Genomic DNA, 25996 nt, shown 5'->3' with positions numbered 1-25996 from the left:
GAAGAGCACCACTGCTCTCCATGAAAAAAATATTGCAGCACGTCTCAAATTTAATAAAGACCACCTGGATGTTCTACAACACTTCTGGGGCAATGTTCTGTAGACAGATGAGACAAAAGTTGAACTTTTTTTTAGCAGAAACACTCATTGCTAAGTTTGGATGAAAAAGGGCACTGCACACCAACACTAAAACCGCATCCCAACTGTGAAGCATGGTGGAAGGAGCATCATTGCTTGGGGCTGCATTGGTTTGCTAATGTGGAGGGAACAATGAATTCTAAATTGTATCAAAGCATTTTACAGGAGAATGTCAGTGTAGCAGTCTTAAGAGAAATTGGATAATACAATAAACAATGATCTGAAAGGCGAGAGTGAATCAACAACAGAATGGTTTAAAAAGAAGAAAACTTGTGTTTTGGAATGGCTGAGTCAAAGTCCTGATCTTAATCCTATAGAAATACTGTGGAAGGATCTGAAGCAAACAGTTTATGCAAGGAAGCCCACCAACAGAGTTGAAGCAGTTTTGTAAAATGACAAAAAATTCCCCCAAGCCAATGTGCAGGACTGATGAACAGTTACCAGAAGTATTTGGTTGTAGTTATTGCTGTTCAAGGGAGTCACACCAGTTTCTGAAAGCAAAGGTTCACATACTTTTCCCAACAAATACATGTAATACTGGATCAATTTTTCTCAATAAGTAAATGAATACATTAAGTATAGTTTTTGTGTTATTTACTTAATTAGGATTTCTTTATCTAGTTCAAGGACTTGTGTGAAGATCTGATGACGTTTTAGTCGATATTTATGTAGAAATAGAGAAAATTCTACAGGGTTCACAAGTTTTCAAGCACCACTGTACTTCGAATGATTAGGAACTACATGGATCTGCGTAGAATCTAATCCATATTTATATTCAGTGTTAAAGCTTATTTGGATTTGTACTCCCCATCTGCTGATGCCACACATTCTTTGAATGCTATAAATTTGGTTGTAGAAAAATCCACAAAGTTTTTCCAATGTTGCCATCCAACAATTCATCAATGCATTTTTTATTCTCTGATGTAATTCAGTTTGATCAATTGTTAATCACTGTGACCAAATTAATCAGTTTTCTTAATATTTGAAATCTTTCTGAATATGTTTTATTTTTCTTTATTTACTTTGCATATTATTCTAGTATGCAAGCTTGGAGAATCCAAATATCATTAAAACTGATTGGAATCATAAAATACTGTGGGTGTAATAGCTTAAACTTGCAGCACTTTCCATCAGTTTTGCTGGAGTTCATGGCTCAATACAACAGAGAAAATTAAGTTTGCCCAAGTATCCAGAGAAATGAGACTGACACTATTTTTCCACCATGAATCCGAATCAACTTCATGCTAAGTCACCTCCGATGCCATACTATTTTATGATTCTGATCTGATTTTTAGGGATTTCTTTGAAGTAATTTTTGGAAATCAGTTTGATCTGATAGCAAGGGATTGTTCAAGGGCAGCACAGGTTGAATGCCGTGAAAAGGAAAAGAATGGATAACTCACCTTAGTGACTGAATATGATTTCAAACCATTTTTATTGGTGCAGAAAGGGTGTAAGTTCTGCTGAAAAGATCCATGTGTGGAGTGGAATAGATAAAAAATTGAGGGATGATGAGACATACAGAGATCTTATGTAAAAAGAGGGTGGTAATTAGAGGAAACAGTTAAAAATTAGAAACCATTAAAAACGTTTTCTTGTCAGAAATCTCAAAAAGTTGTTGATTAAGTTGAAACTGAGTACTGATGAGATTGTGAGAATATATAGTGCATATTGTAGATTTAATGGACATTTTTAGAGTAGGGACAACAGTTAACAACCTACAAGAGAAATGCTTCCTTAGCTAAAATAATTCAGAGAGGAAAAGGTTAAGAAATTTTAGGCAGGAATAATTTACTGTACTATTTCAAAGGAGTTTGGTTTCATGCTGATGAGCTACTTAAGTTATCTTAAACACAGATTAGTTCTGATCATACTTGGGACCAATCTTGAAGGTAAGAAAATTTGTGAATTTGTTTGAAACATTACATGTGAAACATAGGAACACAGAAAATTTACAGCACAATACAGGCCCTTCTGCCCACGAAGCTGTGCAGAACATGTCCTTACCTTAGAACTACCCAGCCTAACCCGTCGCCCTCTATTTTTCTAAGCTACACATATCCATCCAGGGATCTCCTAAAAGACCCTAACGTTTCCGCCTCCATCACCGCTGCCAGCAGCCCATTCCACGCACTCACCACTCTCTGCGTAAAAAGAAAACTTATCCCGACATCTCCTCTGTACCTACTTCCAAGCATCTTAAAACTATGCTCTCGTGCTAGCCATTTCAGCCCTGGGAAAAAGCCTCTGACTATCCACATGATCCATTCCTCTCATTATCTTGCAAACCTCTATTAGGTCACCTCTTGTCCTCCATCACTCCAAGGAGAAAAGACTGAGTTCACTCAACCTATTCTCATGAGGCATGTTACCCAATCCAGCAACATCCTTGTAAATCTCCTCTGCACTCTTTCTATGGTTTCCATGTCCTTCCTGTAGTGAGGCAACCAGAAATGAGCACTGTACTTCAAGTGGGGTCTGACCCTGGTCCTATATGGCTGCAGCATTACCTCTTGGCTCTTAAACTCAATCCCACGATTGATGAAGGCCAATGCACTGTATGCCTTTTTAACCACAGAGTCAACCTGCGTAACTACTTTGAGTGTCCTATGGACTCAAGACCCAGTGATCCCTCTGATCCTCCACACTGCCAAGAGTCTTACCATTAATACTATATTCTGCCATCATATTTGACCTACCAAAATGAACCACTTCACACTTATCTGGGTTAAACTCCATCTGCCACTTCTCAGCCCAGTTTTGCATCATATCAATGTCCCGCTATAACCTCTGACAGCCCTCCACACTATACACAACACCCTCCCAAACTTTGTGTCATCATCAAATTTACTAACCCATCCCTCCACTTCCTCAACCAGGTCATTTATAAAAATTACAAAGAGTAGGGGTCCCAGAACAAATATCTGAGGCACACCATTGGCCACTGGCCTCCATGCAGAATATGACTTGTCTACAACCGCTCCTTGCCTTCTGTGGGCAAGCCAGTTCTGGATCCACAAAGCAATGTCCCCTTGGATCCCATGCCTCCTTACTTTCTCAATAAGCCTTGCATGTGGTACCTTATCAAATGCCTTGCTGAAATCCATAATCACTACATCTGCAGCTCTAACTTCATCAATGTGTTTAGACACATCCTGAAAAAATTCAGTCAGGCTCATAAGGCACAACCTGCCTTTGACAAAGCCATGCTGACTATTCCTAATCATATTATGCCTCCAGATATTAATAAATTCCACCTCTCAGGATCTTCTCTATCAACTTACCACCACTGAAGTAAGACTTACCGGTCTATAATTTCTTGGGCTATCCTTACTTCCTTTCTTGAATAAGAGAACAACACCTGCAACCCTCCAATCCTCCAGAACCTCTCCCGTCCTCATTGATGATGCAAAGATCATTTCCAGAGGCTCAGCAATCTCCTCTTTCACTTCCCACAGTAGCCTGGGGTACATCCCCTCCAGTCCCAGTGACCTATCCAACTTGATGCTTTCTAAAAGCTCCAGCACATCATCTTCCTTAATATCTACATGCTCAAGCTTTTCAGTCTGCTGCAAGTCATCCCTACAATCGCTAAGATCCTTTTCCGTAGTGAATACTGAAGCAAAGTACTCATTAAGTACCTCTGCTATCTCCTCTGGTTCCATACAAACTTTTCCACAGTCACACTTGATTGGTCCTATTCTGTCACATCTTATCTTGCTCTTCACATACTTGTAGAATGCCCTGGGGGTTTTCCTTAATCCTCATGGTCCCTTCTGGCTCTCCTAATTTCATTCTTAATCTCCTTATAATCTTCTGGATCTCTATCATTACCTAGTTTTTTTAAACCTTTTGTAAGCTCTTTTCTTCTTGACTAGATTTACACCAGCCTTTGTACACCACGGTTACTGTCCCCTACCATCCTTCCCCTGTTTCATTGGAACATATCTACGCAGAACCCCATGCAAATATCCCCTGAACATTTGCCACATTTCTTCCAAACATTTCCCTGAGAACATCTGTTTCCAATTTATGCTTCCCTGTTCTTGCCTGATAGGCTCATACTCCAATTAAGCATTTCCCTAATTTACCTGTTCCTATCCCTCTCCAATGCGATGATAAAGGAAATAGAATTGTGATCACTATTTCCGAAATGCTCTGCCACTGAGAGATCTGACACCTGGCCAGGTTAATTTCCCAATACCAGATCAAGTACAGACTCTTCTGTTGTATGCTTATCTACATATTTTGTCAAGAAACCTTCCTGAACACACCGAACAAACTCCACCCCATCTAAACCCCTCACTCTAGAGAGATGCCAATCAATATTTGGGAAATCAAAATCTCCCACCACAAAAACTCCTTTCCAGAATCTGTCTCCCTATCTGCTGCTCAATGTCCCTGTTACTGTTGGGTTGTCTATATAAAAAAAATACACCCAGTAGAGTTGTTGACCCCTTCCTATACCTAACTTCCACCCACAGAGACTCCGTAGACAACCTTCCATGACTTTCTGCTTTTCTGCAACCGTGACACTATCTCTGATCAACAGTGCCATGCCCCCACCTCTTTTGCCTACCTCCCTGTCCTTTCTGAAACATCTAAAGCCTGGCACTTGAAGTAGCCATTCCTGCCCCTGCACCATCCAAGTCTCTGTAATGGCCACGGCATCATAGCTCCAAGTACTGATCCATGCTCTAAGCTCATCCACTTTATTCATAATACTCCTCACATTAAAAACAACACATCACAAACCATCGGTCTGAGTGATCCTTCTCTATCACCTGCCTGTCCTCCCTTTTGCACTGTCTCCAGGTTTTCTTTATTCAGTCCCCCCCCCCCCCCGCAATTCTAGTTCAAACTCTCCCCAATATCTTTTGCAAGTCTCACTGCCAGGATATTTGTCCCCCTCAAATTTAAATGCAGCCCATCTAGCACCAAGGTCATCATCAAAAGGCAATGCTGCAAAAAGACAGCATTGAGGACCCAATAACGTACTGTTCTCATTGCTGCCATCAGGAGGAAGGAGCAGGAACCTGAAGACACACACTCAATGTTTTAGGAATATGATCTTTCCTTCTGCCAATAGATTTCTGAAAAGACAATGAACCAACCCATGAACACTATCTCACTATTTTTTGCTATCTTTTTGCATTACTTATTTAATTTAATTTTTTTTATACACTGTGTATACAGCGGATTCCGGTTGTTTGGACCATCTTTTAATGGAAACAGTTGCTTACTTGAAACAACTCTTAAAGAACAAAAACTGGTGGAGAAATTATCCGGGATTCTTTTTTTTTTATTTGGGACACTGTGCCACTTAATTCTGACAGGAGACTGTTGCTGAAGTTTCCAGCCGGTGCCAGTTATGTGCACTTGTCTATCAATTAAACAGTGCATCGTGCTTAGAATGAACAGTCTTTAAATAGTGTCAGTTATGTGTGTATGTATTCAAAAAGCAGTGATTTTTATCACTGATGGTTGATGATTAATAAGCAGTAAGAACATTTAGAACAGCTTTGCTCACCGCAGTTTCAGGCATTTAGGTTTTAACACAGGTAACATCCTTCCAACCATTGAGCACATCTATATGAAAGGCGGTTGTAAACAAGGAGCATCCATTATTAGAGATCCTTACCACCTTGGCCATGTTCTTTGCTTGCTGCTGCCAACAGGTAGAAGGTTATAACTATCAGTGGTCAAGACCAGTTAATACCCTTCAACCATCAGGCTCTTGATCAAAGGGAATAACTGCACTCACTTGCCCATTCATTGAGATGTTCCCGCAAACGATGATCTCACTTTAAGGACTCTTTATCTTATTATTTCAGGTTTTCGTTATTTCTTACTATTTATTTGTTTGTTTATATTGCCTTTGCATGGTTTGTTGTCTTTCATTGATCCTGTTATAGTTACTATTCTATAGATTTGCCGAGTATACCCACAGGAAAATGAATCTCAGAGAATTAAGAGTTGCTAGGTTTTCTCTTAGAACCCTTTTTAAACAATAGAACCACATGAGCAATATGCCAATCCTCTGGCACCATCCCAGTTTCTGATGACATTTGAAATATTTCTGAAAGAGCCCCTGATATTTCGACACTAACTTCCCTCAAGGTCCCAGGGAAAATGCTGTCAGGACCCGGAGACTTATGGTGAAAATAAATTTATTTTGAACTTTAGTTAAAGTAATGGGTTTGTTATAACTATTAGTGGTTTTCCATCATCCACTAAAGACAGATGATTGATGTATTTTCACCTTTCAATGGTAAATTCTTCATATACTTGGATAAATATAAATTAACATATAGTAGTCACTGTTTTCTTGATTTGCTTGGCATGTTTAAATGTGAACAATACATCTAAATCTAACAAATTGATAATAATAATATGAAAATAATGTGTTATTTGTTCATATAAATGACAGATGATAATGATGTCTGTGGTTTGTTAAATAAGCTTGACCACACGAAGAAGGGTAGAATTGTAGAAGGAAAGGATAATTGCTTAAGGACATGGAGGGACTTAGATTAGCTGGAAGGTTAGGCAGAATAGAGACAGATGGAAGATTTCAGACAGCAATTTAATTCTCATCTGCTTTTTCAGGCTTATATGACTGAATGTTTGCTGTAATCAGGATCTTTAGCAATTAATTTCCTTTTTTGAACAGTCAACATAAAATAATTATAGCTTGTAAAATGTTATATTCTCTATAAAATAGCTGATACAATAGGGTTTTTTAAGAGGCTTTTAGATGGGTACATGGAGCTTAATAAAATAGAGGACTATAGGTAAGCCTAGTAATTTCTAAGGTACGGACGTGTTTGGCATAACTTTGTGGGCCAAAGGGCCTGTATTCTGCTGTAGTTTTTTATGTTTCTATAAAATGCATAAATCCTTTACCATTTAAAGTAACTCTTCACCACTTTTCCTTAGGTTATGAAGTTCATGGATTAGAAAAAATCCCTCATGCAGGGCCTGCCCTGATCGTTTATTATCATGGAGCCATACCTGTGGACTATTACTATTTCTTAGCTCGAGTAATTATCCAGAAAGGAAGAACCTGCCATTCTGTAGCTGACCATTTCCTTTTTAAGCTACCAGGTACATTTCTTCCATTTCTGTTCATTCTTGTGGGATTTATATGGTTTACAAATGATACAATATAAAGTCAATGGCACTTATTTTACAGAAGCTGAAATTACTATAGATGTACTGTAAGTTGTCATATTAATATCAATATACCAAGTCTGTATATTTTGACTGTTTCCTGTTCTAATTTTTGTTTTGTAATGTGTAAAAATAATGGCATGGTTAAGCTTGAATTTGATATAGTCTGATAAATTTCAAATATTGTGATAAGACCATAAGATATAGGAGCAGAAGTAGGCCATTTGGCCCATTGAGTCTGCTCCACCATTCGATCATGGGCTGATTCAATTCTTCCAGACATCCCCACTCCCCTGCCTTCTCCCCGTACCCTTTGATGTCCTGGCTAATCAAGGACCTATTTATCTCTGCCTTAAATGCACCCAATGACTTGGCCTCCACAGCAGTTCATGGCAACAAATTCCACAGATTTACCACCCTCTGACTCAAGTAATTTCTTCAAATCTCTGTTCTATTTGGACGTCCTTCAATCCTGAAGTCGTGCCCTCTTGTCCTGGACTCCCCTACCATGGGAAATAACTTTGCCATATCTAATCTGTTCAGGTCTTTTAACATTCGGAATGTTCCTGTGAGATCCCCCCTCATTCTCCTGAACTCCAGGGAATACAACCCAAGAGCTGCCAGACGTTCCTCGTGCAGTAACCCTTTCATTTCTGGAATCATTCTTGTGAAACTTCTCTGAACCCTCTCCAATGTCAGTATGTCCTTTCTAAAATAAGAAGCCCAAAACTGCACACAATACTCCCAGTGTGGTCTCACGAATGCCTTATAGAGCCTCAACATCACATCCCTGCTCTTATATTCTCTACCTCTAGAAATGAATGCCAACATTGCATTCGCCTTCTGCACCACTGACTCAACCTGGAGGTTAACCTTTAGGGTAGTGGTAGCCAACCCGTCGATCTTTGAGACTTTCCCAGTAGATCCCAAAAAAAATGAAAAATAATTACACAAATACATAATGCCTGATAAACCTTTTGATACAAATATGTAGTAACTTCTACTTTGAAAAAAGACCACTCAACAACTTTGTGCCCAAAAGAGTCAGCTTTATCTAGGATGGTAAAATGATGTCGCATAGAGGTTTTCACTAATGCGCACTGGGCAGAAAAGACCAGAAGGAAAACCCCACAACCACAGAAACAATCTCTGTTTACAAACAGTTTTCCGTAGCGGGAGTATTGCTATATTACCATGATCCTAATTAGTATTAATTTATATTTATAATGCTCACATCACAGCATTTCTCCTCCTTTAAATTCCAATGTTCCCCAAATGTAAAAGAAATGGGAAACAAAAACAGTGCTGTGATTACATTGTGTACCTTTAAAACTTATACTAGTGCCTCAATAATGGTTCACCAATACCAGGAAAGTTGAGGAGCTGAAATTGAAGTTGAAGGCCCAGCAAGCATGCTGCTCAGAGGGACAAGTATTAAAGGACTTGTCACTCTGAATATTTTTCATGACAGTTCGTTGAATCCCTGGATGTAATGCAAACAGCTCAGCTTGTTGTATTTGTCAGAATGGTTTTCCAGGATTTTACAACAAAGGAGGACTTCCTCACTCTTTTGCATTTAAAGGAGAGAACAACAGGTGAGGATATTTACAATGAGTTAAAAAAATGCCTGTGAAAATGACATCCCCATTCATAAACTGGTGGCACTTACTACTGATGGGGCCCCAGCAATGTGTGGTGTGCATGTTGGTTTTATAGCACTGTGCCGTAGTGACCCTGATTTTCCCGACTTCCTGGATTATCACTGTGTGATTCATCAGCAGGCCTTGGCTGGGAGGGTCGTGCGTGGACTTTTCTCATGTAATGACACTGGTGGTCAAACTGATAAACTTGATTCGAGCCGAAGCGCTTCAGCACCGCTTATTCAAGGTGTTATTGGATGAGCTCGATGCCGCTATGGCCTGTTTGATATGCTAGTTACAGTGTTTTCTTGGTTGAATTAATTAGAAAGTTTGACAAAGGCATTTTATGTAATTAAAATACAATTAGCTCAAATAAAGGGCCTCAAGCTGGAAGTACAATCTGAGCTGTTTTTTTTCTAAACGATTTAGTAGGTCGATCTTGCCTTTCACTAAGGGTGAGGTAGGGGATCTTGGGCTTAAAAAGGTTGGTGACCACTACTTTAGGGTATCCTGCACAAGGGCTCCTATGTCCCTTTGTGTGTCTGCATTTTGACTTCTCTCTCCATCTACATAATAGTCTGCCCATTTACTTCTTCCACCAAAGTGCATGACCATACACTTTCCAACATTGTATTTCGTTTGATACTTCTTTGCCCCTAAACTATCTAAGTATCTCTGCAGGTTCTCTATTTCCTCAACACAACCCGCTCCTCCACCTATCTTTGTATCATCAGCAAATTTAGCCACAAATCCATTAATGCCATAGTCCAATTCATTAACATACATCGTAAAAAGCAGTGGTCCCAACACTGACCCCCGTGGAACTCCACTGGTAACTGGCAGCCAGCCAGAATAGGATCCCTTTATTCCCACTCTCTGTTTTCTGCCGATCAGCCAGTGCTCCACCCATGCTAGTAACTTCTATGGGTTCTTATCTTGCTAAGCAGCCTCATGGGAGGCACCTTGTCAAAGGCCTTCTGAAAATCCAAGTACACCACATCTTCAGCATCTCCTTTTCCTACCCTCCCTTTAATTTCTCAAAAAATTCCAGTAGGTTAGTCAGGCAGGATTTTCCTTTTGGGAAATTACGCTGGCTTTGGCTTATCTTGTCATGTCCCTCCAGGTACTCCGTAATCTCATCCCTAACAATCAACTCTAACAGCTTCCCAACCACGATGTCAGGCTAACAGGTCTATAGTTTCCTTTCTGCTGCCTCCCACTCTTCTGAAATAGCAGAGTAACATTTGTGATTTTCCAGTCATTCAGTACAATGTCAGAATTTATTGATCCTTGAAAGATCATTGTTAATTATTGCAATCTCTCCAGCTACTTCCTTCAGAACCTGAGGGTGCATTCCATCAGGTCCAAGAGATTTATCCACCCTCAGACCATTAAACCTCCTGAGTATCTTCTCAGTCGTAATTTTCATTGCACATACTTCACTTCCCTGACACTCTTGAATGATATACTGCAGTGTCTTCCACTGTGAAGACTGATGCAAAATACACATTCAGTTCCTCTGCCATCTCAGTGTCTGTCATTACCATATCTCTAGCATCATTTTTTATTTGTCCCATATCTACCCTTATCTCTCTTTTACCCTTCATATATTTAAAAAAAACTTTTAGTATCTTCTTTGATATTAATCACAATATTTCTCCAAATCTGTTGAAAGCAATATGATCAATAAATAGGTTATAAGGTCCCAATATGCTAAGATCGCTTTAAAGAAGTTACTACCATAGCTTGATAAAAATTTGCAGTGGAAAAGGAAGCCATTAATTCATTGTATCCAAGCCACCCAAAATATGCCCTTCAAATTAACCCCACTTCCCAATTCTTGGCCCTGAATCTTATGGGACATCAGGTGCTTATTCAAATAATTGTTAAATGTGAGAGGTAACTGCTTCCACAGTCCTTTCAGACTGAGCTTTCCAGAATCCCATACTCACTCAACTTCAAGTGGGGCAAAGGAGTAGTTCAATAACTACTTGAATAAATTTAAGCCTATGCCATCAGGTTATTGGCAGTTCTGTTAAGGTTCATCTGGTAGAGGGTTCTCACAATTTTGGGCACAATCAAGTTCTCTCATTTTCCTCTTCTTAAGCACCCCAAATCTTTATAATCCTAAATTTCTCGAGCCCTAGTAATAACCTTGTTAGCCTTTTTAATATTTCAAAAGCTAATACATCTAATAATGAATTCAAGACAAATTTAAAGAAAAGTGAAAGCAGTTAAATATTTGGGGATTATATTGCTTCTTTTTCAAGCTAGGAACAGTTCCTGTCTGCTCTCTGCAAAACTGATGCAATTATATTTGAGTAATTTTTAAGGTGGATATTCTTTCAGCTTTGTTGTGTTCACCACCTCTCCTTCTATGTAGTTTTTTTTTGTATTGTTAACAACATATTGAACTCAGCAATTCTTTGATTTTTCCTCCATCATGATGAGCTTGTAAATGTGTTGTCTAATTACAAGCACACAAGAAACATAATAATAAAAGCAGAATTCTAATGGTTTCAACCAAAGATAATTTTTCAGAATACTTTAACCAGTCTGAAGCTGAATACTTTGTGCAAAAGTACAACAAAGTATCCTTTCCTAAATAAGGGAAAGATTGGTTTGCCATTCAAAATAAATATTTTTGGAGTGCCATTTAAAAAAAATGATAAAACACATATAGCAAAATAAGGAGCTTGACAGGATGTTAACCCTAGCAAACGTAGAATCATGAAAACTGCACTGTTGTGTTAAAAATAAAATGCAGAAATACTGGACCATTTTAGTGTAGGAATACTGCACCTTCTGTCTCCCAGGAAATTTTGTTCTTATTTAAATGCAGCCTGTATTGTAACATCATTGGTTGTGAATTTCCTCCGTGTTCTCTACTGCTTTCAAGATAATCTGCTGAAGGTTTTCGTTAATTCAATTATATACAATCTTCCCCAAGCTAAGGATTAATTCATGGAGATTTCCTACAGATGCCAGTGGTGTAGTGGCATGAGTTATAAGGAAAAGGCTGACATCAGTTGTACTAATTCACACAATTTGGCTGAAATTATTTATGTTTCCTGATGCTTTCATGAAAGAGTATTAATTTAAATTTCCTTTTATCATCAAAATGCTTTATGGGTTAGTGCACCTGAATTTTTTTTTGCTCTAGTTTGCTCACATTCATAGATGTTTAGAAGGACAATGGACTTGTGATAGTTTTCTGAAAAAGTTGTGAACTTTGTCTGTGTTGCTTCAGAGAAGCATAAATGGCGGTAAAGAAAAATGGCTGCATGAAGTGCAATAGCAAACTACTGCTCACTGGCTCTCCACTACTTTGGAGCACCTATGCAACCATAAGACATACATCAGACTACTATTTATCAATTGTAGTTTGGCATTCAACACAATTATTCTTTCAGTACTAATAACTAAGCTTCAAAACCTAAGCCTCTGTACCTCCCTCTGCAGTTCGATCATCAGCTTCCTTGTTGGGAAACCTCAGTCAGCGTGAATAGGTCATAACAACTCCTTCTCACTATGAAACTCTGTTGCATCTCGAGGACGTGTGCTGAGCGCACTGCTCCAATCTTTCTTCACTCATGACTGTGTGATTAAGCACAGCTGAAATGCTATCTGTGAGCTCGCCAATGCCACCAATGTGGTTTGTAATTCAGAACAGCTTCACCCCTTGAACATCAGCTTTTTAAATGGCCCATGAACGCCACCCTGTTTTTCCATTTTTTGCACTTTTTTTATTTATATGGGTCCAGCATGTAAGTACAATTATGACGAGAGCACGACAGTGCCTCTACTTTCTTAGAAGTTTGCAAAGATTCGGTTTGATATCTAAAACTTCTCTAGATGTGTGGTGGAGAGCATATTGACTGGCTGAATCACATCCTGGTATAGAAACACCAATGCCTTTGAATGGAATATCCTACAAACAATAGTGGATATGGCCCAGTACATCATGGGTAAAGCCCATCTATTTGGGCGGCATCCATCATCAGGGACCCCCACCACCCAGGTTATGCTCTTTTCTCACTGCTACATCCAGGAAGGTACAAGAGCCTCAAGACTCATGCCACCAGGTCCAAGAAGACTTATCCCTCAACCATCAAACTCTTGAACCAGAGTGGATAACTTCAGTCAACTTCACTTGTCCAATCACTGAACTGTTGCCACAACCTATGAACTCACTTTCAAGAACTCTTCATCTCTTTATCTCATGTTCTGAACATTTATTGTTTATTTTTTATTTGTATTTGCACAGTTTGTTGGCTTTTGCACACAGTTCTCTGCCCTGTTGGTGTGGTCTTCTAATATGGTTATTGGATTTATTGCGTATGCCTGCAAGAAGGTGAATTTCAGGGTTTTGTATGGTAATGTATGTCTACTTGGATAGTAAATTTACTTTGAACTTTGAAATAAAGTATAGGTGTTTTTTTTCTAACCTTTGCATTGTACTGCTACCGGAAAGTAATAAATTTCTCATCTTATGTGAATGATAATAAATCTAATTCTCATACTTTGCTTGCATTTACTTTACACTGGATTTCGTATTCCATCTAAGGAAATGTTTGTTGCTATTAGATATATGTTAGTAAGTTTTCTTTGAATAACTCCTTTGTAAGTGCAATGGATCAATGTAATTTATAGCCGAAAGTAGGCTTGGCCCGAAGTATTCTCCCAAAGTATTTCTTCAGAAGTTGTCTTGAAGGACTATCAGCTCTTCACTGAATTGCCAATATTTTGCCATAAATGGCACCATTTGAGATTCCCACATGAATACAAATACCACAACGTTGCAAATTGTCCCTTGTGTGGGTTTTGTGGCTTACACCCTTAAGATACTCCTGTCATGGAATTCAGACGTGCTGCATTTCCATGACACTTGGAATGTTCTTGCTGAGCCTGTAGCAGGTTAGACAGTGAAAACAAATCTGCGTTTCAATGGAAGAGGAACTATTGTTGAGGGATAATGACAAACATCAGATAATTTAGACTTTAATAATGTTTGCTTGCATTGGATGTTGAAATTTTTCATTGTTGCATTAAATTATAAGTTTTCAAATACTAACATTAGGGATATTTTCAAGCACCTTGACAGATTTGTCATTCAACTTTGTGTGGAGATGTGCTTTCTTTTGCTGCAAGCTTTTTTTCATCTATTTCATGGGATAGGACATAATGTGTTATGACCACGTGCAAGACTGCATTATGCAAGACCTTCCTGTGATGCAGGAGCTCACTATTTGGATCAGTACAATTCTGATTTGTAAGTTGATATCAGTGAATCTATGAAGTACTGTAAATAGAGGAGACCATCATTGACAGAAAACATTGGTTAATTATTCCTTGTTCCTGATGTCCAACTCTATCTCAGTTGAATACACTGCATGCAAGTATTGTGGGTGGCATTCACTGCAGAAGCATGAGCATAAAACTCGTGGACTTGAATGCAGACTGATGTTTTGCTCATAGATTAAAAAAAAAATTGAGGATAAGATGTTAACTGAAATCGCATCTGCTTTTTAAGGTGGTTAAGGTTTATCCTATAAATTCTCAACATTGACTAAGGAGCACATGATTTGCTGAAGATTTTTATAAAAGCCTCCATATGCTCGAAGTCCTGAAATGAAAGCAAATGGCTCTAAGTGAAAAGGGTAAGGGGTATATGTAGAGGGGGTGTAGCAAAATATGTAGTCAGGACAAGAGAGATGTACATCATTGGGGAAGTAAGGAGAGGTAGCTAAAATAAGGTGCCAGGCCAGACGTCGAGACCACAAGGAAAAGGGAACCTACAACCACTAGACAATGTGCTTGGCAAAATATTTTAAGGATTCCTATTTCAAGTGTCTTGAAGTACGTCAGTATTAATTCTAGGCATTACACTTTAATCTTTGCTAAATTCTGAGTATTTCGCATGCTTAGCTATGCAATAGCCAATCAATTGATGAATTCGAATCGGTAACCATATTTGCGAATGTAGTACCCTGCTTTTGGGTATAAGTATGACCTTCGTACACCGATAAATTGGGAGTTGGCTACCTTACGCCCAAAGTGTGTGGGGCTGTGAACTCCTCTCTGAATAAAAACCGTTTCAGAGGTAATTTCGTGTCTGGTGTTTTTCCTCAACTGAGCAGTTAACAGTTACAGGTTGACAATTTGGCGAGCCAGCCAGGAGCCTGGCAGTTCCGGAATCTGGTGTAAGCGGTCGGCGGGCAGGTACGAGCGGGTTGAGACGGGAGGGCCCTCCGAGAGATTTTTCTTGGTCTCTCTCTCGCCCTCTCTGACTCCCCGTTTCGACCCCTTCGGCTTCAGCTGACCATCCTATGGCTTCCACGGACCAAAAGGAGAACCTCAGTTGGGAGACACAGATAACAGGTGAAAACTACATAAAAGTTTGGGGTTCGAGTCCCCTGGTAAATAGTTTGGGGTTTGAGTCCCCTGGTAAAATAGTTTGGGGTTCAAGTCCCCTGGTTAAAATAGTTTGCGGTTTGAGTCCCCTGGTTAAAATAGTTTGGGGTTCGAGTCCCCTGGTAAAATAGTTTGGGGTTCGAGTCCCTGCATGGGGTTGGGGTTGGAAGCTCCGGAGCAATAAATATTTAATTTGATTAAGGTCTGGTCCCAACATCTAACTGAAACCGCATCCTGTATTAAGCTCGTTGTTAAGAGCAGAAATCTGCCACATGAAGGTCAGGATACTGAAGCGGATGCAAGAGTAAGTTACCAAAATGGGCCAAAATCTAGATAAATCAGGACCAAATACGCCATTATGGAGAATGTGTAAAGAATTCCCTGAAAACGAGATGGATTTACGGAGACTGAGCGTGCTGATGAATAAGAGGTTGGGGAATGAATTTTGGCCATTAGGGGGATCTTGGGATCTTGAGAAGTGTAAATGAGCAGAGAGACAGGTGTGGCGACAGAATGTCTCACGGAAATGGAAAGATCTAATTACGTGTGGTATACCGTGACCAGCGGACTTAATGTGCGCTCCTGCCAGACCTCCTGGGAGGTGAATGCAAGAAATAGAAAGATACCCATCAATGATAGTAATGGGAAACCCAGGGGCTGGCCGGTACTGAAGGCCTTATGTGAAATCTATGATGAACAGCGTAGGATTGATGATCATAATGTACAATTTGGTGATAAAAGGCCAGCACCGGATATGACTGGGCTGCAGATCCTATTTGACCCAAATGAGGACACTGAGGAGGAGGAGGAGCAGCAGGTCCCTCCGTTGGTGAGGGCTGTGAATTCAGCCCCGCCTGTACCTTCGGAGCCTTCCGCCCCCCTGTGCCCTTGACCCATGATCACCCCCGACTTCCCTTTTCGGGATTGTCAGCTCCGGTGCAGGAGTTCCAGATGACCGAAGAACTCCCCACTCGCTATAACCACTATGAGTCCCTTATCAGATTTGCGGTAACCCCCAATTTGGGCGTCAACCTGGCAGGAAGGGATATACTCTGTCGTTTCCATCTCACCGTCACCTGCACCAGTGATGGTCTCACCTTGACCGAACCTCCTACCCATTGGGCGTTCTGGCTTCACGTTCCCCTGCAATGATGGGCGTTGGACCTCGCCCACCTGCCCTCCTGCTCGCCAGTCGCCCTCGAGCCCCCATACAATCCCCACGTGACCCTTGCGTATGACCCTTCAGGACGCTCAGAGGTCTTGGCAGCCTTATTCGCCCCACACTTGGGAACTGAATTCCCAATTTCAGTCTTTGCCATCGTGACTGCGGAGGCAGGCGTAGCCTTAGCCGCCTATATCCCCGACTTCCTGTGGCAGCAGTCCCCTGGAATAAGTCCTCATGTAACCCTCCGCATAAATGAGGGTCATGCAGCTAAGGAATTGGGCCCTGCCGTCTTCAGGGTGCCGCAGCAGGCAGACCCTTCCCTGACAGGAAACCCGCAGGAAGTGGAAAGTGGTAGCATTCTTTTCTTCAACAAGCAATGTGACACCTCAGGAATCCTGCGCCACCATCAGCCTCCGACTGACCCCTGCTGTGAACCCTCCCTCAGCTATGGGCAACCTCCAAGACCGACGTAGGCCTTACCCCGGTAGCCCCCGTTCAGATACAGGTAAAGCCCAACTCACGATTGCCCTGGATCCCGCAGTACCCTCTCAAAGACCTCCTTCTTAGAACAGGGCGTGTTGGTCCCCGCCTTTCACCCTGTAATACCCCGATCTTAGCAGTGCCAAAGTCCAGATGCCCCAATTGGCGCCTTGTGCAAGATTTAAGGGCAATTAATGACATAATCCCTCCCCTACATGCCGCCGTTCCCAACCCCGCAACCATTCTGGGCCAGATACCCGCCACTGCACGATGGTTCACCATTACAGATTTACAACACGCCTTTTTCTCCATACCCTCACCTGAGGATTCACGCTACTTATTCGCCTTCACTTTCCAAGGATCGCCAATACACCTGGACCCGACTTCCCCAGGGCTTTAGGGACTCGGCCACTATTTTCTCACAGACCCTTTGTGGCCAACTGAAGGACCTCACCTTACCTAAAAACTCAGCGCTCGTCCAGTACGTTGATGACCTGCTTTTGGCTAGCGACACTCGGTACGCCTGTGAGGACACAAACTATCTCCCACTTATCCGATGACTCTCCCGTTAGTAAAGGCAATGCCAGAGCAGACCTGGCAGCCAAGCGAGCCTCCTGCTCTAAAGCAATAACTGTGGATTCGGCCCCACGCCTTCTGCCTGCCAGGCAGCCGGTTGATAGCCCAGGCATATCCGACATCGTGCGATTACAGGGGGGCGTCCTTGCAGCAGAACTTGATGTTTGGAAAAAATATGGTTGTATTGTTAATAACGCAATGGGCCTCTGGCAGAACCCAGCAGGTCAGACTTGTATTCCTGATACTCTCCTGCCTGTCCTGGTCGACCGCCTCCACTCTGACACTCACCTCGGCAAGGAGGCAATGTGTATGTTGTTGTCAAAAACATGGTTGTCCCCCAGTTTGAATGAGGCAGTGGAGAAACTGGCAAAGGGTTGCTTAATTTGCCAAAAAGTAAACCCGGGTATCTATTAGATGTGATAAAGGGTGCACCCCAACCCCAGCCGGACTGTTTGACACATTACAAATGGACTTTATCGAGTTACCTAAGGTAAATTGTTTTCAGTACTGTTTGGTTATAATCGACATCTTTAGTAAATGGATTGAAGCCTTCCCCACAACGAACAACAAGGCTTCCACAGTAGTGCAGATGCTACTGAAAGAAGTTATTCCTCGTTTTGGTATCCCACAAAGACTATCATCTGATAACGGCCCGCACTTCATTGGGAAAGTAAACAAAGAACTCTGTGAAATACTAAAGATTGAACAACAATTCCACTGTGCCTACAACTCTCGAACCGCAGGAATCATGGAACATGCAAATGGCACCCTGAAGGACAAACTAACTAAATTGACCCTTGAAACAGCACTAAATTGGCTTAAAGCCCTTCCCCTGGCACTGTATCATATGCGCATTACACCTCAAACCGGTACCGGGCTAACTGCTGCTGAAATAGTTTACGGGCGCCCAAACAGAACCCCATGGGGCAGTGACCACAACCCCCTGCTAATACAAGTAGATCTACAAATGATGGGCGAGGAACTGCAGTGTTACTTCAAGCATTTAACTCTGTCTCTTAAGTCCCCACACACTCAGGTGAAGGAAGCCTCAAGACCTGTTCCTGACAGAGAAGGCGAGTGGCAGGGAGCAGAACCAGGAGATTGGGTGTTAATAAGGAACTGGGATCAACCCAAGCTGGGACCCCAGTGGAAAGGACCGAACCGGGTCCTCTTGCAGACCCCCTCTGCTGTCAAAGTGAAAGGACAAGAACGTTGGATTCATCTGAGCGATTGCAAGCGCTGGGCCTCGGACTCGCTAGAAACCACAGATAAAAGAAGGAACTGATAAACGGACTTTGATTAAACTGTTATGTGCTTGAATTCCTTTTTCCTTGTGGTGTCACATTGTGCTCTGGCAATGGGAGGTAGGATGCTCTTGGTTATCTATTTTTTAGGGATAGTGGAGTACAGGACAGAAGTTGAGGGACAACTGGACAAGGAACCAAAACCCCCTGAAAGGATTGAAGGGGGACATTTCAAGGCAGAAAAGGGATTGGGGCTTCCCCAAAGGCCCCACCCTTGGAAGACCCTCTTCGGAGTTTATAAGTGGCAACTATTTCCAAAACGTGCACAAACGACTGTATGGCATTACAACCATCATTTGCTATCCCCACCCCGCCAGTGTCTCCTCGCTCTTTACCGTTTTCCCGCAGTGGGACCGTGTTGATCAGCCCTTCCAATGTGCCCCCACCAGCAAAACATTGCCTGAGGGAAAGAGGAACTCACCTATGACTCCTTCACGGCCCCGGTCGCGGATTGTTTATTCCCCTCATCCAACAGGTGGATGAGAAAAGATCTCTGCTGGGAGGGGAATCCCAAGCCCCCGAAAGGTGACCGAGTATATGAGAACTGCTTCTTCGGAACAGGGTGGGGGTGCTCAGACGTGTATGTCCCAAAAAACGTCGCCTGCCTCTCCAAGCCCTGTAGGAAAAGGGAGTGTCACCCCACCAAGGACCCCTTAGGGATCCCTTGCTCTTGCCATGAGACAAAGTGCCAGTCCCAGGCCAAGGGGCTGCAACTTCTTTGTGGGGAGGGGAACCGCACCCACCTCCGAGTCAATGATCAGGTATTCCTACGACCTAAGTGTCGCAGGGGCGCCAAATGAGTGTATGCCCCTGCCTGTATAGCAGAATGGAGTGATACCATACACCTAAAGGGTGAAGGTTGCACTGAGACCATGTATACCCTCCCAGGGTATTTTTTCTTCTACAACGGCATTGCCACCAACTTCCTGAAGTACCCTTACCCTTCCTCGATGGCCTATGGCACCCTCCTCCCTACAGCAGTCCATTGCCCTGGAACTTGGGGTCCCTCACACCCGCCTGGGAGGTACAAGAGAGAGGTCTCCCAGGAATTTTGTGCAGATTACCGAATCCTGACCACCCTAACCGCAGGTCAGGTGGCCGGATACGGGGCAGCTGGCTTTTTCTCTTTGGGGGCATCAGGAGCCGCTATGGCGGCCCACAATCGGAACTATCTGGCCTATGGTCTCATGAGCCTTCGGAATGCCACCAGGAGAGCATAAAAGATTCATGACTGACAGCCTTAACCAACTGCGGCTCTTCTCCATGCAAAACCGCTATGCACTTGACTATCTCCTCGCCAGGGAGGGTGGGCTCTGCGCTATCGTAAAGGACAAGTGCATAATGGGGCTAGACGATGCTACTGCCAACATAACACGGTACATGAACAAAATAGATGAACAGTTAGGAACATCAAGGAAGGAACAGGTTGGACAGGGTGGGGAGACTGGGGACTAAGTGCGTGGAAGGACTGGTTGATCAATGGGGCTATTTACACGCTGATGGCTAATACTGGGATTTTTGTCTCTATCGCCATTGTAAAATGTGTCCTGAACCGTATGATGGCCTCATTAGGGGACCTGCTACCAGCTAAGCCACTGATGATAATGCGGGCAGCCGGCGAGGCCACCGAACTCCTCGAACCTGCATCAGAGGATTTTCACGATATTGACAAGTGATCATTTCATGATCACAGGAGGGAATGAGAATGTGAAAAGGGTAAGGGGTACATGTAGAGGGTGTGGGCAACGGGTAAGTGTAGCAAAATATGTAGACAGGACAAGAGAGAGATACGTCATTGGGGAAGTAAGGAGAGGTAGCTAAAATAGGGTGCCAGGCCAGACGTCGAGACCACAAGGAAAAGGGAACCTACAACCACAAGACAATGCTTGGCAAAATATTTTAAGGATATCCATTTCAAGTGTCCTGAAGTACGTCAGTATTAATTCTAGGCATTACACCTTAACCTTTGCTAAATTCTGAGTATTTCGCATGCTTAGCTATGCAATAGCCAATCAGTTGATGAATTCGAATTGGTAACCATATTTGCGAATGTAGTACCCTGCTTTTGGGTATAAGTATGACCTTTGTAAACCGACAAATTGGGGGTTGGCTACCTTACGCCCGAAGTGCATGGGGCTGCAAACTCCTCTCTGAATAAAAACCGTTTCAGAGGTAATTTTGTGTCTCTGGTGTTTTTCCTCAACTGAGCAGGTAACAGTTACAGGTTGACTTAAGTGCTCTGCAGTAAAGCAGCGTCTGTGGGGAAGAAAGCAGAGCTGATGTTTCAAGTCAATGACATCTTGAATCTCCACTGCTTCACATTAAACAAAACAAAAAATACATTCCAGCTTGCAAACTTTAGTGCATCAGTACGTTTCCATGCTGCATACTTCTTAGAAAAGCAGAAGTGAATCCTGTACAAAATATGTTTACTTTGGAAATTGATTTGTGGCTATGTATCCTACTCTATTTCTTCGTCATTTCAAGTATATCTATTGAATCTATCTATTGTTGGCGCATGGCCAAGTGATTAAGGCGTTGGTCTAGTGATCTGAAGGTCGCTAGTGCGAGCCTCAGCTAAGGCAATGTGTTGTGTCCTTGCACAGAGCAACCACACATTGCTCTGTGACGACACCAGTGCCAAGCTGTATCGGCCTTTGCCCTTCCCTTGGACAGCATCGGTAGTGTGGAGAGGGGAGACTTGCAGCATGGGTAACTTCTGGTCTTCCATACAACCCTGCCCAGGCCTGTGCCCTGGAAACTTTCCAAGGCGCAAATCCATGGTCTCTCGAGACTAACAGATGCCTATTTATTGAATTAAATGCCACTAATTTTGAAAAATCTGCTAGAATTGACAGTTATGATCACTAGTTTAAGGAGAATTCATTATCAGCTCAACATCAGAAGGGAAGTTGACTATTTGAATTAATTGATCTCCACTCCCTCTCTGTGCTGGTATTTAAACAGCTGGTATGCAATTGCAGTAAAATGGCTAGGAAGGCAACAAAACTGGCAGAATCATAGTGAATCTCCAGTATGTGGTCTTGTTTGGGTTTAGTGTTGGCAGAGAAAGAACTGTTTTCAATTCACTTTTCAATGTAGTCAATATATTATTATCTCTACTTCGTATTGTTAACAAACAAAACTTAAGGAATTATGTCCAGAAGTTGTCAGTAGGTCTTTATCATCATAAGCACCATTTCCATAATTGTTTAAAGATGTACTATAATTGATAAATGAATAAATTGATAATTAACACCCCCCCCCCACCCAAATCAGGGTAAGTGGCAAACCATTTGTGCAGAAAAATTTGCCAAGAACAGTCATGGTCATGAGACTATGATCGCCTACATCATATAATACAGCACTTAATGATGATGATTGTAATTGACTGACTGCTTAAAGATGTAGTCCATTTTGTTGTATTAATAAACTATAGAAACCCCAATATTTTACCCAAAATTTTTTGAGAACTTTACATTGAGTGATGCCGCAAATATGCATTCTATGCCTGTAGTGAATGTAGGTCCTAAGACCATAAGATTTAGGAGCAGAATTGGGCCATTTGGCCCATCGAGTCTGCTCTGCCATTTCATCATGGCTGATTCAATTTCCCTCTTAGCCCCAATTGCCTTCCTTCTCCCCATATCCCTTCATACCCCGACCAATCAAGAATCAATCAACCTCTGCCTTAAATTCTTGGCCTCCACAACTGCCTATGGCAAAACTACTAAAGTTACAATGTTACAATGCTTTCATTCTCATAAATGATTTCTGTGTAAGAAAATCTCGACAGAGAACTTCATGACATTTTAAAACAATATCTGCAGTCATATGATTTCCGTCTCAAATTTTTAATATACAGGTAGCCCCTGCTTTTTGAACATTCGATTTACGATAGCTCGCTGTTACATTAGTACCTGTTTTCACTAACCAAAGGGGATTTTCGTTTTTACGAAAAAAGATGCCCGCTTTATATGTATGTTTACCCCGAGAAAGACTACAATGACCGCGAAGCCTTGTGCGGGCAGTTGTTTGCACATGCATGTAAGTGTGTGTATGTGCCGATTTTTTTTTCTCTCTGTCCAAATCGATTTAGGTTCACTGCCTTCCCAAGTTTGATAAGTGAAGCTACACCGTACCTACAATATTTGTACTTTAGGGTGTTAAATTTATCATACCATTCCTGCTTTTACTATATGTTAGTGTTATTTTAGGTTTTATGTATTGTTTGCTTTGATTTGGTAGGTTTTTTTTTGGGTCTGGGAATGCTCAAAAATTTTTCCCATATAAATTAATGGTAATTGCTTCTTCGCTTTACGACATTTCGGATTACAAACAGTTTCATAGGAACACTCTACCTTCGGATTGCAGGGGAAACCTGTACTCTTTTTTTAAGAGCGGGTCTTAAAGCTTATCTGAAATTTTTTAAATATCTTTTGTAGCTTAATGAATTTTGTTTAGTAAATAATTGCTATATTAATGACATCATAAAAATACTGTTCATTCAGCTTGAATGTAAAGTTTGAAGAAAATCAGCATATTGTCTGTTCTGAGCTAAGTACTTAAAACCCACCATATACCTGTTGGCAATACTACTTGGATCTTACATCAGATCTTCTCCTATTTTGAGAATCGGAAGCTTGTCAGGAAGGCTGGTTCTGGATTCCCTGGTGGTTGTGACTGAGAGGAGGATGCTGCAGAAGCTACAAAGCATTATGGAGAATCTCTCTCACCCCTTCCATGACACACTGGACAAACAGAGGAGCGCCTTTAGTTATAGACTAATTCCACCGAGGTGTACCACTGAACAGCACAGGAGATCCTTTCTGCCTGTGGTTATTACACTCTACAACTCCTCAAGTATACAAGTACACGGTTTCATTGCACGTTTGTATTTTGCCCTATTACTTTTTATTGCACATTTCCTACTCTTTTCATACCTCAATGCTTATATCTTGTATTTTAAAGAATACATTTTTGACTGAGCAACTGGGCAACAATAATTTCCTTTGGGATAAATAAAGTTTTATCTCATCTTATCTTGTCTTATTGCCATTGAAATCCTCACTCATATGCACTTTCATCTTCAAAGCTATCCTTTTTATTTTCAGTGCTTTTTTTTGGTCTTTTCAGCTCTATCTTACAAATAAAACATTCAGAACAATAACTTGTAATACTGTCTTGCTATGTCACATCCTATTGCTGATAATCATTGGTTCTATGTCTGAGTAAGAATATACTTGAAGAGTCTTCTATAACTTGACCCAACCTAGTAACAAATTCTTGTATAACCTAGAATCCAATCCTCCATTCTTTCTCCTTGCTGAATTTCCTTTGGAATTAGTCAAGATTTAAGTGTTGATGGATGACATCAAATGAATCAAGCAGCTGGAAAATAAGATTTCAAGTAAGAGTATGAAAACTAGTAGATTTTGAAAACCAAACTAAATATTAAGCCATCAACCCTTTTGAGACTATAGTACTATTCAGTTCAGTTTCTTCACTTTTTTGTCTTCAATGTCACTCTGATAAGTGGTAGTTAATATTACTAATGGAGTTTAAAATTTGTTTTTTTAGGTTTTAAATTGTTGTTGGAAGTTTTTAGTGTAATGCATGGTCCTCAAGAGGAATGTGTCAAAGCTTTGAAAAATGGACACTTGTTGGCCATCTCACCAGGTGGAGTCCGGGAAGCACTGTTCAGTGATGAGACCTATAGAATATTTTGGAGACGACGGAAAGGATTTGCCCAGGTGGCAATTGATGCTCAAGTGGTGAGTATAACTAACATTTTCTTTCTGGAGAATGTATTTACCCTTTAACATGATTCATACCTTTCTTTGTGTCTATCCATACTGCTTCAATGTTCTCCTCAACGAGGAATTCCCTCGTTGCTGTTATTGTTTCCTGATCTTTCCAGCCAAAAGTAGTCTATGTGTTCCTTCACAGGAGGTACAAGAGACAGCAGATGTTATATTCTGGAACAACAGACGGAAGAAATCAGTGGGTCAACCAGCATCTGTGGAGTGAAATGTACAATTGATTTTTCAGGATGGGACAGAGAGTCCAGCTGTCCAGATGAAGGGCTTATTCCATACGTTACATGCATTCAGATGTAACTCTCACCGGCTAGCAGCTTAATATAAGGGGGTGATAGCCCCCGGCCCGGCCAAACTTAAGAAATGTCATTGGGTGGATGCTGCACGATGTGTCCTGTTACAAATCAGTACCCTGAAATAAAAAAAAACAGTACACAATATGGAATTAAATGATTGAGCTTTATAATTCTTACTTTGACTAGTTAGTAACGAAAATAAAAAAAAAAGAGAAAGGGCCCATTCTCATGAAACAATCTATTGCACAATGTTGGGGCTCACTGATAAGCTAGTCATCCACCATCGACCTCCTCTGATCGTCGTTGACCTTCGGACCCTCGCTCCAAGTCCACTCTGTGCGGCGGTCTCCCAACTCTCTCCACTCGCGTCTTCTCTCCTCATCTCTCCCCGCCAAAAGTCCACGAAAATCTCTCTTCCAGACTCACAAGAAAGAAAAACATTTCTCTCATTGGAAAGCCCCAGCATTCCAAACCCCGTTATCTCTAGTCATAACCCAGACATTGCTGCTACAGAGAAACCATTACATTAGCAGTGAAACCTTATAGCATGTTACACTCTCCCCTCACCAAATTTAGTCATGTCCTCATGACGTTGAGATAATTCGCCTACCCCTTCCTGCAAAACACAAAGCCCAGTCCAGGTGTAAAAGGCAGTGACATAGCTCCCCAACACACTCTCTTCCCCTGGTGCTATGTAAGCTTGCCTATCCGGTGCTCTCCTAATTCTCTGAGACCTCTGCACCCCCTCATCCTACTCTTCAGGTTCCGACACTTCTGCGGATATTTCTGGTCTATCTGACGAGGCCTCCCCTGATCTATCACTCGTGCCCACCTGCAACTTGGAGCCCTCTGTCCTGTGACCAAACCCCACTTCATCCCCTAGAGAGTCCTGCTGCGACCCAGGCTGTCCAGAGATAGCCTCATCAGTCCCAGAACAAGGGTTAGTGGGCAACCTTGCCTCGTGCCCAAACATCAGATAATATGGCGAGTA

The 25996-nt window shown here is 41.7% G+C and overlaps 1 protein-coding gene across 2 annotated transcripts in view; it reads left to right on the top strand.

Moving 5' to 3' along the window:
• Positions 1-25996, top strand: part of tmem68 (transmembrane protein 68) — a 61008-nt gene that overhangs the window by 5952 nt on the left and 29060 nt on the right. For both annotated transcript variants that reach the window (XM_059981121.1, XM_059981127.1), the window contains exons 3-4: positions 7078-7245; positions 24471-24664. In XM_059981121.1, coding sequence (XP_059837104.1) covers positions 7078-7245; positions 24471-24664 — 362 coding nt within the window. The remainder of the gene's footprint in view (positions 1-7077; positions 7246-24470; positions 24665-25996) is intronic.

Source organism: Hypanus sabinus, chromosome 1, assembly GCF_030144855.1.
Source record: "Hypanus sabinus isolate sHypSab1 chromosome 1, sHypSab1.hap1, whole genome shotgun sequence".
Classification (NCBI taxonomy): Eukaryota; Metazoa; Chordata; class Chondrichthyes; order Myliobatiformes; family Dasyatidae; genus Hypanus; species Hypanus sabinus.
Note: the sequence above shows the minus strand (reverse complement) of the source record. Positions and strands in the feature narration are given on the sequence as shown.